At 45.6% G+C, this 18185-nt stretch overlaps 1 protein-coding gene across 3 annotated transcripts in view; it reads right to left on the reverse strand.

Moving 5' to 3' along the window:
- SARDH (sarcosine dehydrogenase) overlaps positions 1-14766 on the reverse strand; it is a 613955-nt gene extending 599189 nt beyond the window's left edge. The window contains exon 1 of one of the 3 annotated variants that reach the window (XM_085612553.1): positions 14614-14766. In XM_085612553.1, coding sequence (XP_085468679.1) covers positions 14614-14631 — 18 coding nt within the window. In that variant the 5' untranslated portion in view covers positions 14632-14766. Of the gene's footprint in view, positions 1-14241 lie in introns of all 3 variants that reach the window. The other 2 variants (XM_085612590.1, XM_085612570.1) reach the window with 2 other exon arrangements.
- Positions 14767-18185: the final 3419 nt, after the last annotated feature.

The following is an 18185-nucleotide window of genomic DNA, read 5'->3' on the forward strand; positions in this document are numbered from 1 at the left end:
CATGTGTGAGAAATCTATCAGTGCTGCACAGTTATTTCATGCTTTGGACATGGGTGAGAGTAGCTTCCCTGTACAGAGATTATGCAACTTTCACGCTATCACCTGGATTGTTTATAAATGTATTCTATATAAATTAGGGCGGGACCAGTGTCTTCTTCCCGGATGGGGAGGATAAAAGCAGATTAAGAGTGAGAGGCTTCTCGAAGCATGGAGAGGCTTATTTTGAAGTCCATTTTGTCAGAGAACATTTTTGAGCACACGGTTGAGAGCTCTGCCACCTTATTGCTGGTTGTTGGGCAAACTTAGTGGTGGGAGCCCAAAGGTAGGCTTGTTCTTTTAAGCTTTACAGTATGAACAAGGGCTGAAGGTATTGGAATGATGAATATTAGGCATGGGGTGGTGAGTTAAATCATTTTCCCAGAATAACAGGAGGTTGAGCAGAGGTTGTGATTCAAACCTGGTTCTGCAGTTCCAAAGTCACCAGCTCTAGCGGCTAGCCCATACCTCATGACTGTTGGTATTTAATACCAGTATGTTAAGTGCACCAGGCAGAAACCATTAAAGTGTAACTTTTCAAAGAAGTGCAGCCAGTTCAGGGTTTATTGCAAGGTGCCAATGGGAAACCTTCTTAAGGCTCGAAGGAGCAGCCATGATGCTTAATGTTGCACCAGGTGAGGTGTATGTGTTGAAAAAGTATTCAAGATTAGGAGACAATCACCTAGCGTAGTCAGGATGTGTACTCCATGGCGCGCGCTCTCTCTTTGGTGTATAGGAAGAAAGACAGTGTGCATCTTGCTGAGAAGATTACTTATGCCCCCGACTTCAGAGTTCTCTAGCTACACAGTTAACTAATTTGATAAGATCTTTGGCATCAATGTCTTCATTCCCCATCTCCGTGTTAAATGTGATGGGATCAGTATCTCCAGTGGTGCTGGAACAATTTTCAGAGTAACGGTGGCAAATCAGCCACGTCCAATGAGCATGAGAGTGGTATGGATGTGGAATGTATCTGCAGGTGCATTTTAGAACACACCATCACATATATATTACTAAAGCATGTCGTGGTAGTGCACTGTCGTTTACAAAGAGCACATTTTCCATTGAAAGGACCACTAAATTTGCACTTGTAATGGAAAACCTATACTGCGCACAAAAGATAATCTGCAGAAATTGGTTTTCAGCGACTATCATTTGCGCATCCCCAAGTAAAGTATGTTGCTTAGTTTTTATGCTATTAAAATCTTTGTTTCCATCAAACTTCAGAATTGCAAAATAAAGTGCCTCATTTGTAATTTCTTAACTCCTGATATTTTGAAATATTAGTAGAGTTCATTTACAGGTATTTAAGCTTTGTTGTGTGTTAGAAAACAATCCGCATCCTACAGCCTTTCCTTTCAGACTTCCTGTACAACAGTAAGAATGTCACATAGTTCACTTTCCAAAATCCTCTCACTCTGCAGTCAGAGAAAGAAAACCAAACATCAAGCAAACAATTCAATGAATAAACAGCAATTAGTTAGAAGATATCACCTGACATTTGATCTCTTTGAGCAAAAATAAAATAATTAAATGCATATTTATTGATCTATCAGATTATGAAATCCAGCATGGTTATTTTGGGGGAGCTGCAGGACCCCCTACTCCTGTACTTCCAGCGCCTGCGATTATCTCTGAGGAAAAGGAGAACAAAAAATAAAAATTGAGAACAAATCCATTCCATGGGTTTACTAGGGCACACATCCATCAGTAGGATTATTTGTACTTCCTTGGACCAGTCACCAAGGCTCTTCAATCGAAGCTCCCAGGAACCATGCAGTGACACCGTACATAGAAATGTGGATGGAGGACATCGAATGCTTTAGGTTTGAATCCTTTCATGCATCTTCTGCAGTAATTTCAGAAATATTCTTTGGTTTCCAAAATGTATCACACAGAGGGTCTACAGCTGCTGAAGCTACAAACTCTTCATCTGGTACTCCACCAGAAGTCTTCTAATAGAGTGCGTTCTGCTAAAAGCTTAGTTTACGTGGCACATTTTGGCACAAGTTACAAACATCATCCAGGATCGTGTGTCGATTATTGTGATGTCCATTTTGTGGCAATTCTAATCCATTCATCCTTGATACTTCATCCTACACGGGAGCGCAATTGCCTAAACAAGCGTTATATTCGACTAAACTGCTTGCTGGTGACAACCTTGTAGGACTGGTAAACCGTGAGCCCTACATTATCCATGAGAATAATTGATTTCTGTAATTAGTCATTTCAGTAGGTCAGTTATTGTTGCTTTGGGGTACAGCTGGTTCAATCAAAGTTTTCTCTATTCTGCTATCCATCAAGGGGGGCCACTTTTAAAGAGGTATGGACAGTAGAAGACGCTGACAACTGTGCAGTTGAAAGCTTGGCAAGACTTTTGGTATTATACCTTACGGCATTGTCACACTCCAAAAATTAACTAATGCATTTCAAACTTTCACCTCTCGGGACAAATTCTCTTTCACCAGAGGGTGAAGATTCTTTGACGAGCCTTTAGAAATTACCATCTCAGAGCATCCCTAACTGAACTTAACTAGAAACCATGTAAGCCTGGATTCTTCCTTCCCTTGTCATCTATGCATGATTGACTGCAAATTATGTATTGCTTTGGAAAGTAGCCCTAACGTTTTGCAAAGTTGTGCATTGCCCTACTGCGTGTTATGGGACATCCAATATGTTGTATATTATTGTTCCAATGCAACCATCTATGGTTTTTGACACAAATCACTATCTGCTCAAAATGGAAGACAGGGTTTCCTCCCCACCCCCAATGTATGCCTCCTTGATGCAGATGTGAATTTGGAGAAAGGTTTTCTCTGCTTTTGCATGTGCTGTACAGCACACACGCAAAAGTGAACAAGTTTTAAACTACGAATAAGCATAGGATTTTGTACTGGAAGGGTGCCCGTCCAGTAAAAGAAAATCAATCAATCAATCTCTCTCTCTCTCTCTCTCTCTCTCTCTCATAAGGGGAGAAACAGTAGGTTATAGGCAGTACTTTAAATAGAAATATAGAAGTGCAGGTACTCAATCTTTAGAGTACATGTTAGCTCCTACAAAGTGCCGGTACTATCCCATTAATTATATTTCAGCAGAGCCGAGAAGTGCAGGGACTCGCTTTGAAATTAAAGAAGTGCAGGTACTCAGTACCGGACATTACCTGCCCATTTAAAGCGCTGGTTATAAGATACAGTACTGTCCTTTCACACAACACAGAAATGTTGGTTCCTGCATTGTGTGACTTCTAAGTAAATTTGTCCCTGCGTGTTTTCAGGATCCCAGCAGGGGCGTAACACAGGCCCCCGCAGTGCAGGGGGGGGGCCCTGAGCTGAGGCCCCCTAAGCAGAATACTAACTGAGGCCCGAGAGCTCTGGATGAAATCCGGAGCGGTGGCGCCCTCACAATCTTTCGTTGATGTAATCGAACCGAAATGAAAACTACAGCGAGCACAATATGCATGTGTCCACGTTTTTAAGAAAATACTCCCCATTTATTGAGTAAGAAAAAGTTTTCTTACTCAATAAATGGAAGTATTTTCTTAAAAACTAAAAACGCAGATGCCATGCTCATGCAACCAGCATTTCCTATCTGCCGTTCTGCCTAGCATTCCCCCATCACCGAAACTATGGTAAATGAGTGTTAACATATTCACACTTGGAAGCCAGCTCTCGGGATCAAACTAAATCAATAGAGTGGTATTTGCCATAGCAAAACAAAATACCTCTGTGTTCTGCAAAATATTTAAGCATTGATAAAGCCAATACGTCTGGCTATATGCTTTACTGGCATTGCTTCTTTATTGCTGAGTTTGTGTTGTGTTTTAGTGGCTTTATTGGTGAATCTGAGAATGTGCAAAACATTGAATGGGTGTGTACATGAATGGATAAATGAGTGTTTCAATGAATGGATAATTGATAGGTAAGTAAATGAATGCATGTATGGATATTTGAATGGGTAATTGCTTGAAAGAGTAGTTAAAACAAGTGCTCGCCATGACGTTTTCGTCGCCTTTTTCTGCCGTCCCACTTGGACCGGCTCGCCTGCTAAAAGGTTTCTTGTCTTTATGGGGCCATGTGTTTGGCCCCATAAAAAAGATAAGAAACCTTTTACGCCAGCAGGAAGTCAGATGAGCCAGTCCAACTGGGACGGCTCTAAAAGAGAAAAGTGTACGTCACTGGAAGCTCTTTTCCAATGGCTGGCCACCGTTTAGCATAAACGGTGATGCCAGCCAATGGAAAAGAGGGGTGGGGCTTAAAACCCGCCAGTGAAAGCTACCCAAAAACATAAAATCTCGCCAGCGAGACTGTGCATGTCTGCGCAGCCTAAGCTAGCCGAGACCTAAAAAAATGGAATATGGATAAATGTGTGATGGCAAGGATGTGTGCAGAGAGGTTAAACCAATCAATGGCAGAAGTGATGATATTAAAATGCTAAGGATTGCCAATATTATGCCAGTGCAAGCATTACACCAAGCATGGACACCATTATACCAACAATGTCCACATTATATTAAGAATAACCTCAAATATGCCATTTCAGTCATCTCATAGGAGTGAGCAGTATCATGCCATGGGAGTCAAAGCTGTTCCAAAGAATTGCAGCCCTAAGGCTAGAGCCAGCATGTGCAAAGGTAAAGTTAGGATTTTGGTCTACGTTTAGAACAAAAGTGTAACTTTAATATTTTTTGGTATTCACAAAGATAAGTTATGAGTAGTATCTTAATGATTGAGGAGTTTCCACACGCGGATGGACCTCTACCCCAAGTGCGGAGATTCCACTCCGAGTGCAGTGACTCTGCTAGGAATTTGGAAACTCTTTAGTCGTAAACATGTTACTCGCAACTTACCTTTGTGCACACTGAAAAGTAGTAAAGTTGGACTTTTGGTCTAAACTTAGACCAAAAGTCTAACTTTGCCTTTTGTGAATTGGGCCCATTGTGTTTGAGGTGGGTTTGAACATATCAGTGATTTCCACATTCTGTCATAATTGCCATCATTATGACAAGAATTGCCACCATAATGCCAGAGACAGAAATATACTAAAGTGGATACCATCATGTCATGGTGTCCACAGTATATGCAAAGAACTGTTACTATTAAGCTACGGCCTGCATTATGCTACGGGTGGCTTCCATCATGCTTTGAATGCCAACATTACACCTATAGTACATAGCCTATAGTCCTTTTGCCCATCACTTTCAGCTACACATACAGGCAAAGAATGATGTTTACCTTATCAAAAATTTACACTACAAAGTGAATTTTCTATAAGGAGCAAATGCATACTCGTTTGCCAATGCCCTTTTTTATAGCAATGTTAGAGGCTCATTGTGATTTGATACAACATAGAGACCGTGATTTAGTATGCCTTTTAGAATGGTCATATGATCTCAGCTGATGCCACAACACAATACAACACCACTGAAATAAAACAGCACAGCAAAACAACAGCACACCACAAGGTCAATATACCAAAACATCACAAACATAACAGAATAACAATACAAATTACTGATTACTTTTTACTTGTTGTACGACCCTTATGTTATTGTTTAGCATTTGTTTTAGTTTTGTAGAACAGTGCTGAGTTGCTATATCAAGTTTTTTGATATACTGTGTTGCTGTTATAGCATTATTTAGTGTTTTTGGTATTTTGTTGCATTTTTATTCTATTATGTTCTTTTCCAAAAGGTTTTTTGTTTTGAATTTGATGTTATTGTATGTCTGCTATGGTGTGTAATTCTAGAGTTATGCTTGCATTTTGACTCTCATATTTGTTGTGTTTTTGTGCTGTGCTTTTGTAGTTGGTTGAGTTATGCGTCTTGGGTTGATACATTGCTTTGTTGTGTGTTGGTTTAGTGTGTGTGCTATTGTGTGTTATTTTTGTGTTTTTGTGCTATGGTTGTTGTGGTTTTTTTCTGTGTTACCTTTGGTTTCTAAGTAGTGCTGTTCTAATGTTGTAACTAATGTGTTGTTAAGGTTTTGTGTTTATGACGATATGTTGTTCTACTGTGTTATTATAATGGTGTGGTTCTATAATGTGATATTGTTGTTGAATTTAGTAATTGCTGTGCCATCCACTGCGATCCATCTGCAGTGTGGGTAAGAAGTACAGTGTGGGGTTACAGTGGGACTTTTAGAGGTAGTAGAGCAATGGTGGAGATTGTGTGGTGCTAGGACTTTTTACTGCATTGGTAGTGGAGTGGCTGGGGTGCACTTAGTTTAAAGGAGTTGATAAAAATGGGTTCGGTGAAAGTATCTTCATGATGGGTGGGAGGGCAATGGAGGGAAGTGGTAGCATGGTAGTGGGGTTTGGAAGGTTGGCGATGGTGGGAAGTACTGTGGTTCTGTTAAGTGGTAATAGATTGTTGGGTTCATAGTACAACTATGGAGTGTGGTAGTGTAAAGGTGATGGGTGAACTCATGGTACTGGGATATGTGTTTGAAGGATGGCAATCCCATGGTGGGGTTTATAGCGTGCTGCTATTTCTTGTCGTATCGTGCTAGCAGGAGAACGTGGTGCCTGGATGCAAAAAATAGAGTTGATGCACACGCTTTAGAGACCTGGTTAGACAAACTGAACAAAGGCTTTTTTAAATGTGGACACTGCGGCATGTGTAGACATGCTCAAGACAGAACTTTACATTTTCAGGGTAATGATGGTCATGTTTACAGAATTATGTCTAACATTACATGCATTACCAAATATGTGGCTTATGTTGTTGCCTGTAAGTGTGATAAGATTTACATAGGTAGCACCATTAGAGCCCTAAAGGATCGTGTCAGTGAACACATGAGAGCTATCCCATAGCTCAACATGTGTATGAGTGCAAGGCACAGGGCCTTATCAAATCTTTTCGATTTTTTGGCATTGAACATGTGAAGCTTGACCCACGTGGCGGCAACAGGGAGTTGAAATTGCGCAGATGGGAGGCACGATGGATTATGCGCATGAAGGCTGAAGAATTCGGTCTTAATTATGACCAGGAACTACAGTATTTTTTGGGTGACCAATAATATTATTATCCCCTGTGTAACTCGACACTTTGGTCATCTGTATATACCACATATGGGCATTATTAATTAATTCTCAATAACATTGTCTAAATTTGGGTATGCAATGGAGTTTCATGAATATTCTAACCATATTTCTATTTTTGTTGTAATGTAGCTGTAATGATTGGTGGGTTCGGTTCTGAAGTTTCTGTACTTTCCATTATGTTTATTGAGTCACACATGGGTTAGCTATTCAAATTTTAGACTTGGATATGCTAGGCGCGTTGCGAGATGAGGCGACTACTGTGAGATGTTATTAGACTATTTTAAGTGCATGAAATCAAAATATCGAATTTCCACCCATGCAAATATTAAATGGTCGCAGTGCCTATCGCTTCACATGAAACTTTTTGCTCGGATTTATTGAGACAAACCTAATAATAAGGTTTTACTATTGCAGTAGTAAATTTTGCTTCGTGGTGTGCGGTTATATTATGTGCCCCACTTACTTTCTGACTATTCAGTTACGGCGCTTCTAGTATATTGGGAGATATAATTACCTGTTTAAACATGGCGCCCTTTTTAACTTCGTTGTTAGTCACCTTTTCTATGGCTAGTGTTTGCTAGATGAACACGGAAGTGGCCTGGCAGCAGCGCCTGTTTCCTGTACTCGGGATTGCAGAAGCCGCGTTTGAGGTAAGCGGGATGGCGTTTTGTGCAACCGTCTTTTCTTAGGTTCATACATTAATGGATTAGAACGGGTGCTAATTTAGATTCTCTATTTTTAGGACATTTACTACGTCAAGTTGACGATTTTCGTTCAGGATTCATTGGCAATCAGATATTTTGGTACTGATATTGGAAATACTGATTAGGGTAAGTCAGAAAGAAATTTTTCTTGTAACCTATGAGTAGGTGCGTTCACGTTATCTTTAGGGTTCCGAATATTTTTCATTATTATTCTAGGTGCTTTTTACTCAGGCCGCTTACTTGGATGGCCACCTTATGATTTGGCTGTATCTAGATGTGGCATTAGAACGTATGATTACTATCCAGTTTCAACATGTATTTATTATTTTTTGACTTCATGGGTTTCATGATTGTTCGTGCCTCATGTGTGACGCAATGACTAATATAGAGCTATCTGTATTGTTGTAGGTTTGCAGTTCTTCAAATAATTAAGGTACAGATAATTCTTTTATAACTATTCACAGTATGAGACTCACACGGGTTGGTGAGTAGTTTCCTTAGAGGTACTGTTTCACTGATATCACCACTGTTTTATGTTCTTCAAAAGTGTCTTGTTTAGGACTCATGTCTTACACTGTTATTTCTACACTATGTTTTAACTCGGACTTATAATTTTGCCTGTTTTTTTAACTGTTTATCCTTTTGCTTTCAATTATTTGTACTATGTGTTATTTTTTCTGTGTATCTTTTGCCGCCATTCTCCTATACATCTGTTATTTGTGTTACTTCCAGCCCTGAGGAAGTCGTATGGGTTAATCCCCTTCAAACGACGAAACGCGTTGGGGAGTGGAAGAATTTCGTTAATAAATTGAGAAGAACGGAAGCTTTGCGCTGCATCTGATTTATTGAATTATTCATTTATTTTAAAGCGTGTGCATCAACTCTATTTTTTGCATCTATATCAATCTTGTATTGAGTTTTGTGGGATCTTGGGTGTTGTTCCCACTGTTGTTGGCACCGCTGTGATTTTGGTTCTTATATGTTTGATACTGTGTAACACTGTTTGTAGCGCCAATTTTGCCTTTCACACCCTATGATTTGTCTGTGGTGCCTGGATGTGTTGTATTGTTTGGGAGCTGTACAGTGGTTGCATGGTAATATTGACATTGTGTGTTTGACAGTGTCCGTGTGAGTAGTGACATTTCAGTTGTATGTGATGGTTGTGCGATTCTTTGCGGGTGAAGATGTGCTGGGGTAAATGTGTGGTTCTGAGAGGTAGTACTGTATTTTCTGGTGAATGATAAGGTTATGGTGGTCGGTAGTAGTGAGGTATTTTAGTGGGCGACCCATGGGCCAAGAACTGCAGAAAGCTCTTACAGGATAACAATATAAGAGAGTTTATTGAGAAGAGAAGAAGAGATCTGTTGTTCATTTTAGTGGTAAAAGAGAGAGGAAATCATGAGCTCTAAATGGCAAATAAATCTAACCTTCAGGAAGTGGAGGAAGAAGGAGAGGATTAATTGATGAGAACAATCCATGCTGATTACTAGCCTGGTTGAAAATGAGTGACTGAAAAAGGGGCTTTTAGCAGCGTTTTGTTTAGTAGCAGAGCAGCTTCGCTTAGTTAAGAACCTGGGAAGGTAGCAGGGTGGGTTGTGCTCGCAACGAAGACGGCCAAGAAGAGCCCTCAAGAATGATGTCGAGAGAAGTGGAGCTGGGAGGGGAGAAGTGTCTAACAGTAAAGGAGCAGAGGCCTTAGAGAGAGAGAGACGCAAAATGCAAGTGAAAGGAACTGATCGAAGGAGGCCTGGGGTTCACAACTTGAGAAGGAATAAATGTTCAGTCCCTCCTGAGGTCAGAGGTAAAGATTCACACGATTGCAGGACTGGCCCAGATTCCACTTGATACAACGCTGAGGCCAGAAAGTCGAGGGCCACTTACAGGACCGGACTGGAGCAGGGGCACTTTCAGGACTTGGCAGTAGCAGGCAGAGGTAGACAGGAGCAGTCAGGGGCTGTCAGGAGAAGGCAGGGCAAGACAGGATCAGACAGGAGCAGGCAGGGCTTGACAGGAGCTGGCAGAGGCAGACAGGAGCAGGCAGGGGCAGACCGGAGCAGGTAAGGGCAGGCAGGGTCTGACAGAAGCAGGCGGGGCAGACAGTAGCAGGCATGGTCTGACAAGGTCAGACACGGCCAGGCAGACAGAGGCAGGGACAGAGGGGAGCAGGCAGGACCTGACAGGAGAATGCAGGGGCAGGCAGGTCTGACTGGAGCAGGCAGGGGAAGACAGGAGCAGAGCAGGCATGGTCTGACAAGGTCAGACACGAACAGGCAGACAGAGGCAGGGACAGACAGGAGCAGTCAGGATCTGACAGGGGCAGGCAGGATCTGGCAGGGGCAGGCAGGAGCAGGCAGGGGCAGGCAGGAGAAGGCAGGGGCAGACAGGAGCAGGCAGGGGCAGACAGGAGAAGGCAGGGGCAGACAGGAGAAGGCAGGGGCAGACAGGAGAAGGCAGGGGCAGACAGGAGAAGGCAGGGGCAGACAGGAGAAGGCAGGGGCAGACAGGAGAAGGCAGGGGCAGACAGGAGAAGGCAGGGGCAGACAGGAGCAGGGGCAGACAGGGGAAGATAGTAGCATGCAGGCCTAACAAGAGCAGGCAGGGGCAGGCAGGGGCAGACAGGGGCAGGCAGGGGCAGGCAGGGGCAGGCAGGGGCAGGCAGGGGCAGGCAGGAGCAGGCAGGAGCAGGCACGGTCTGACAGGAGCTGACGGGGCAGGCAGGATCTGACAGGAGCAGGCAGACAGGAGAAGGCAGGGGAAGACAGGAGAAGGCAGGGGCAGACAGGAGAAGGCAGGGGCAGACAGGAGAAGGCAGGGGCAGACCGGAGCAGGTAAGGGCAGGCAGGGTCTGACAGAAGCAGGCGGGGCAGACAGTAGCAGGCATGGTCTGACAAGGTCAGACACGGCCAGGCAGACAGAGGCAGGGACAGAGGGGAGCAGGCAGGACCTGACAGGAGAATGCAGGGGCAGGCAGGTCTGACTGGAGCAGGCAGGGGCAGACAGGAGCAGAGCAGGCATGGTCTGACAAGGTCAGACACGAACAGGCAGACAGAGGCAGGGACAGACAGGAGCAGTCAGGATCTGACAGGGGCAGGCAGGATCTGGCAGGGGCAGGCAGGAGCAGGCAGGAGCAGGCAGGGGCAGGCAGGGGCAGGCACGGTCTGACAGGAGCTGACGGGGCAGGCAGGATCTGACAGGAGCAGGCAGACAGGAGAAGGCAGGGGCAGACAGGAGAAGGCAGGGGCAGACAGGAGCAGGCAGGGGCAGATAGTAGCATGCGGGCCTAACAAGAGCAGGCAAGGGCAGACAGGAGCGGGGCAGGCAGGAAGGGGCAACCAGGAGCAGGCAGGGGCAGACAGGAGCAGGCAGGGCCTAACAAGAGCAGGCAGGGGCAGACAGGAGCAGGCGGGGCAGGCAGGAAGGGGCAACCAGGAGCAGGCAGGGGCAGGCAGGAGCAGGCAGGGGCAGGCAGGAGCAGGCAGGGGCAGGCACGAGCAGGCAGGGGCAGGTGGCCAGGCAGGAGCAGGCGGGGCAGGCAGGGGCAGTCAGGATCTGACAGGAGACAGTAACCTTGCCAAGGGCTTCACACAGGCCGCAGGGCTGAGATCTGGGTGTCGCCATCTGCCTCCAGTGATAGATCTAACTTCTGGGCCATGCTTTGCAGGGGCTGTGGAGCTTTCCAGGAACTCTCAAGTATTTCCAGCAAAACTGCAAATCCAGTTGAGAAAGGTATAAATATTGTTTTCTCCCGTGAATTTTTTAAGATCTTGGAAAAGTAGTATTTCAATTACCTGACCCAGAATGGTGAGAGAGATTGGACTGAAGTTATTAATATCCCGAGGGTGCAGCAAAACTTTTACAGGAGGGGTTTCACAACGGCATTTTTCCAGGCAGTGAGGAAGGTGCCTTGTCCTAAAGGAAGACTCAACAGTTCCAACAAGGGGATCTTGAGCAGCAGAAATAGAGCTCCTTTAGCCTCTCTGGGCAGAATCTGAAGGGGGTCCTGTGGGTGCAGCCTGCAAGGGCGGCATCAAGGTTGGTTGCATCAACAAGTGCACAGGAGGTACGGTATCAAGGTTGGTTGCATCAACAGGTGCAAAGGAGGTACAGGTGGTAAGATCTTAAAGAAGGGTTGTTGGGTGTAGGCATTATTTCAGTCTGAATGTTTTCACGTATTTGTTTAATCTTAAAAAGAAAGTGCCAGACCTGTGCAAAGTTGTTGAGACTTTTAGAGAGTACCTGAACAAATATTGGGAAATTGCAATCCCTCTAATAAATGAAATGACTCTTTTGAGAGGTTCAGAGCTGGAGAGATGCAATCTAAAAAGCAATTGGGAGAGTGTCTCTGCCACAAATAAGTGACAAGAGACAAAGATGAAGGCCTAGTAAGGGAGCAGCAGAATGAATGGCTTGTTCGATGAATGCAATTTCACAGAGTCCACTTCATGTGAACATGTAAGAGCTGCACCATCAGGAGACTCCAGCCATAACCCTTGGCTCCCCCAGGACCATCAAGAGACTCCAGCCATTACCTGAGGTCTCCCAAGGCCATCAAGAGACTCCAGCTATAACCTGAGGTCTCCCAGGACCATCAAGAGACTCCAGCCACAGCCTGAGGTCTCCCTGGACCATCAGGAGACTCCAGCCATAAGCTGACGTCTCCGTGGACTATTGGGAGACTCCAACCATAAGTTGAGGTCACCCAGGACAACCAGGAGACTCCAGCCACAACCTGAGGTCTCCCAGGACCTTCAGAGGACTCCAGCCATAAGCTGAGGTCTCCCAGGACCACCAGGAGACTCCAGCCATAAGCTGAGGTCTCCCAGGACCATCAGGAGACTCCAGCCATAAGCTGATGTCTCCCAGAACCATCAGGAGACTCCAGCCATAAGCTGAGGTCTCCCAGGACCATCAGGCGACTCCAATCATAAGCTGAGTTCTCCCAGGTCCATCAGGAGACTCCAGCCATAAGCGGAGATCTCCCAGGACCATCTGTAGACTCCAGCTGTTACCTGAGGTCTCCCAGGACCATCAGAAGACTCCAACCATACGCTGAGGTCTGCCAGGGCCAGGAGGTGTCCTTTCTGGAGGCCAGAATAGAATGTTCCTCCACCAAGGAAGAAAGGGTGGAGGTTAAGATGGACATTCAGACCCCGACATTGCCATATAAGAACGGGTTTGTAAAGACCGGGGGCATATTTGTGAGAGCTTTGTGGCAGTGGCATAACAATGCCCCCACTTCCTCTGCAGTACAGAGAGCCCCCGAGCTCCAAGGATCCCCTTCAGGTCAGTGACCCGGCCTGAAAGCTCCTGAGTGAGTCCAGAGGGGGGCCCCTCCATGTACTTTGCAGGGGGGACCCCTCATGTTTCGTTACGCCACTGGATCCCAGGCAGCTGCAGAACCTCACAGCTGCCTACTACCCAAAGTCATGAGATGAGTCACTCCTGTCTTTTCAATCAGCAGTTAAAAGCATGCAGGGATTTGTAGTTTCACTTATTTTTTTTAAGTGTGGGCCCATAGGTCACAGCATGCTTAGATCTTTGGATGTACACGGGGCTTTAAGTGGGCCAGGCCCTGCTAGTGCGTTCTAAAGATAAATTGCTGAGACGGGTCGCTATCAAGCTCTCCATTTTTGCCCTCAACCCAGGGGCGTAACAAAGGCCCCCGCAGCCCCCCACGGTGCGTGGGGGCCCCCAGGCATACCCATACTAGAGGGGGGCCCCTTTAGCCCCTACTGATGTGAGAGGCCCAGTGTGCATATCTTGCAGGGGGGGTCCCCCTCACATTTTGTTATGCCCCTACCTCAACCTCAGGATGAGAAAAAAAAACTTAACCTGTATCGTATGTCACTACCAGCCATTGACAAAGCCAATAGCCCTGGCTTGTTGTAGGTGTAATATTACTTTTGTATTATATATCTGGATGCAATGACAGAAGCAGCAAAATGCCAGTCGGCGGCACACCATTCTCTGCACAGGCTCTTAGCTGAAGGGGTTTTAAACCACGCCATTAATTACATCGGGCACGTCCTTTTGAGAGGCCCCACCTCCCCAGTTTTTTCATCCCACTTACAGCCCTAGATTTACAGATACACCTGACTCTAGATCACCTTTATGGCGCGAGGCTACTTGACAGCTCGAGACAGTGGCCTCCAGGGAGCCTAAAAATAGTGATGGGATCATTGGAGTCCAGCAGGGAAAGGAGAGATGGGCCCCGACTCCCTGAAACAGCCGGAGACCGTCGTTTACTATCGCCTGTTGTGAATGAATACACGGCTCCCACAAGATCCGTGTCATACATACGTGACACCCTGGGACGGAGCAAATATCATTCTGGGACATGGCGTCCATACATTTACGAAAAGCACATGCGGAAAAACGTGAGAAATACCAAATTAAACACGATGATTACTCAACACGTGAATCTAAATCGGGGGGGAAAGGGCACACAAACTGTTCACACCTGGTATCGTACAAACTGTGCCCTCTTCATTTTGAATGTTGTTTCTGTACTCCGTTGACGTGCACGTCTGCAGTCCACCAAAGTGCTACGACGTGTCCTTAAAGTTCCATGCTGGTGCTAAACGAACATCTAAACAAACATGTGCTCCCCCTAACTTTCATGGCCATTTTTCACTCTTCACACCATTATCTGCGACTATTTACCCCATAATATACCCCAAAATAGAATTTAAAAGTGGTATCTCGTTTTCTGAAACTCGCAGACACGCTCTCGCGGTTGGTAAACAATCCAGGCGGGCTCACCCCTCCTCCTCGGCTGCACGCTGCCTGGCGCGACGAGGCTGCCCTCGGGGTGAAATGGCCAGTGTTTTACCTGTCTGTGCAGTAGCATGCCAGTGACGTCTGCGCCTTCACTTCCAGGGCCCGGTGACGGTCTCTTGTCCCCACGATTCTGCGAGTCAGAGAATGTACTCACATATGGTGGGCGGGGCCAGCTGCAGCCACATGGAAGCCTGCTGGCTGACTGCTGGCCAGCTACAACTGAACCCAGAGTTGTTAGCATGACCCTGTGCGTGCTGCTGGACACACAAGGTCCCTGCCAGCGGCAAATTATAACTTTTTGGAGAAAAAACTTAATTTTTTCAAAGGAACTATGTCGTGTAACAACGTCTGGTAGATGAGTTAATAACACTTTGCATTCTGGGATTTGTGGTTTTGTCAGAAAAAAACAGCTTTCAATGTTGCCATTAGAGACGAAGCCTGGTCTGCCAGCTGTCACGCATAACAAGGTGCTACACGATAGCTGTCTACATACATGTTCCTCTACACGTGGTAGAACACACAGACAAACAAAGTATTTGGAGGTATAAGAACTACTTTCAAAAATACAAATATGCCTTCATATTTTATTACTCGTCTAAATTTAAAGTGTGCTACATGTACTTTTTAGGTGGAACATAGCACCAGGACACCTGTCTCAGGTACATACATTTTCTAGTTCTGAGTTTTCATTGAAAAAAATGAGGACATTCTGGGAGTTGTAGTCTTGGAAAAGTCTTGTCCCAGTGACATGGCCCCACCGGCTCACCCTATGCATTCAGCTGGTGCTGAAGGTCATATGTCTGTAATCTGGCCCGTTCTTTTCTGTGTTCACACCTAGGAAAGAACAGCTGCAAGGTAAGGACCAGTGGTCGAAGTGGGGGAAATATAGTAGGGGAACTGTGGGCGGAGAATCAGAGGGCGCGAATAACCCATGGATTGGGTTAGTGGGCAAAGTCAGAGGTGTGGCAGAAAGAGCAAAATATCCCAGTTTTTAGTATTTGTTTTCCATTTCACTAACCAGTTACAGCTTATTACGTTATTTAATTTAACCAATGGATACACATGTTTATTTAAGGTTTAATATTATTTATTGACATTAAAATACATTCACAAAGTGGGATACGTTTCCAATCACAGAATGTCCCAAATATCCTTAAAAGTGGAATCGCAAGCCATTGGTCTCAGAGCCATGGAGTTTCTGTCATCAGCACCTCTACTCCCTTTTTCCACAAGAGCAGTTCAAACATGAATGGCAAAATATCCTAGTTTGCAAATGTTTTCCACATAATTATGGCTCTGCCATATTTGCCACATAATAAATCATCTGCTGCATAATCTGACGATTTTAACTAGTAAATTGTTTATAGCTCAAACGGACCAAAAGTTCCTAAAACATGTGACTTGTGCTGCTGTGAAGTGGAGGGCCCTTTGCAAAGGTTGACTGGTCACTTTTCTCACTGCTGCAGTTGTACGTTCCACTGGTACTAATAAGGAAAAATCTTTTCAGAGACTGTTAGCATTTGTAAAAATGTCAAAATAATAAAATATCAGAAACTTTACAGCACCACTAATACCAGTGTAAGGTGTCAGAGCACTTTACATCACACATATTACACAGAGACAATCAATCATATGTGTGTAAATCACTGTAAAGGAAATGTTACATAAGACAAAGGACTACAAGGTGTAGGAGTCACATGACAACCATACTAGTAGGCAGCATAGTTCAATAGTGATCGGTCTGGAGAAACACAAACTCAGAATTTAAAACGTAGTACCATGGTTGGTGGTTCTCTTTAATAAGCAAAACTGATTTCTACCCAAATTAACCCTTTTTCTGCAACATTAGGATAATCAAAAACTGGGGGAAAAACCATAACACTCTAATTTATCCCTTGCAGTTTGCATGCAGCTCTTACATCACAGTTAAGAGCTCACTGTTCTAAGTTAGGATTTTAACTTATTAACTGCATGTACTTCCCAAAAAGCCCACTATCCTGTATTGGACTTGCTCTTTCACAGCGCAGCTCCGTCTGGTAGCTGCTGCTGTCCCCGTGCACTGCTGCTGACCCAGAGGTCAGGAGTTCGAGGCTCTCCTCCACCCACAGGCTCCTGCCTGTGCCTCATCCCTGGTGGTCCAGTGGTAGAGCGTCACTTCTCTGGCTGGCGTTTTTCCTTTTGTCTCTTTCCTCTGGTTTTCTCACTTGCCACCCCTGTTGCCGCGATCCCCGTGGCCCCCCTACCAGCTCTCCAGCCCCCCGCAGCCAGGGCCGGCTCTAGGACGGTGCGATCGGTGCTACCGCACCGGGCGCTGACTTGGGGTGGGGTTGTCATTTTTGCAAGTGTATAAACATTTTAAAAGCACTACACCTTGTATTCCTGTCTGATGTAACATTTCCTATACACTGATTTACACACATGATTGTCTCTCTGCAATGTGTGTGTGATGTAAAGTGCTCTGACACCTTTCACTGGTATGAGTGGTGCTATAAAACTAAATGAATCTGAGAGACTGTGGTTATGGAAACTTGAGGAACACTGCTAAAGGGTGCTAGTGAGGGAATCCGTGACAGAGGTGGGCATTGGGGTGGGGCTCCAACAACCATTGTCGCACAGGGCACCATCAGTGTTAAAGCCGATCTAGCCCCTGCTCTGGACCAGACATCAACATGCCAGATGGCTACAAAATCACTTGCAAGGACCGCCCGATCTCCCAGGAGGAGGCATCGCCATCATCCACAAGAACACCCTCTGACTAACCACACATGCTGACGACCCAATGACGCCCATGGAACACCTCTACTTCCAGTTCCAGACCATCCAAACACCACCTTCCGCGGCCCCCTCATCTACAGGCCCCGCGGCCCCCGACCACCTTTCACAGATGCCATCGTAGACCTCATCGCACCCTATGCTCTCGCATCCATCTACTAAATCCTACTCAGAGACCTCAACTTCTACATGGACAACCCCAGTGAACAGAACACCGCCTCCCTACTGGAGAACCTCATCAGCATCGGACTCAAACAGGTAGACACCACACAAACCCACACTGCTGGACACATGCTCGACCCCATCTTTTCCACAAGCAAGAACATCAGCTACACTACAGCCACACCACCAAACTCTCCTGGACCGACCACCACTGCGTACATCTAACCTTGGCCACTCCCGCTGTACACCACCGTCCTCACTGCCCCCGTTGCAGCTGGATCAAGGCCACCAAATAACTTCTCGTTGACTCCCTCAGCACAACCACTCTGCCATCACCAATGGATTCCAACACCGTAGCATGCAACCTCCACCGATGGATTTCCAGCTGCGCCAACACTCTGACACCCCTCAACAAAAGACGTGGAAAGCAACACGCCAAGAAAGCCAACTGGTTCACCCCTGCACTCCACGAATCAAAATGCACCTGCAGACAACTCGAGAAGAGATGAAGAAACAGCAAAACCCCAGAAACCCACGTTACCTTCAAATCCGCCATCAATGCACACCATCTCCTCCTCAAAACCACAAAGTAAACAGCCCTCCAAGACAGAATCAACACCAATGTACACAACAGCAAAGAACTCTTCGCCATCATCAAGGTGTACGCCAGGCCCAACAGCAAGACCCCAG

This window comes from Triturus cristatus, chromosome 1_2 (assembly GCF_964204655.1).
Source record: "Triturus cristatus chromosome 1_2, aTriCri1.1, whole genome shotgun sequence".
NCBI lineage: Eukaryota > Metazoa > Chordata > Amphibia > Caudata > Salamandridae > Triturus > Triturus cristatus.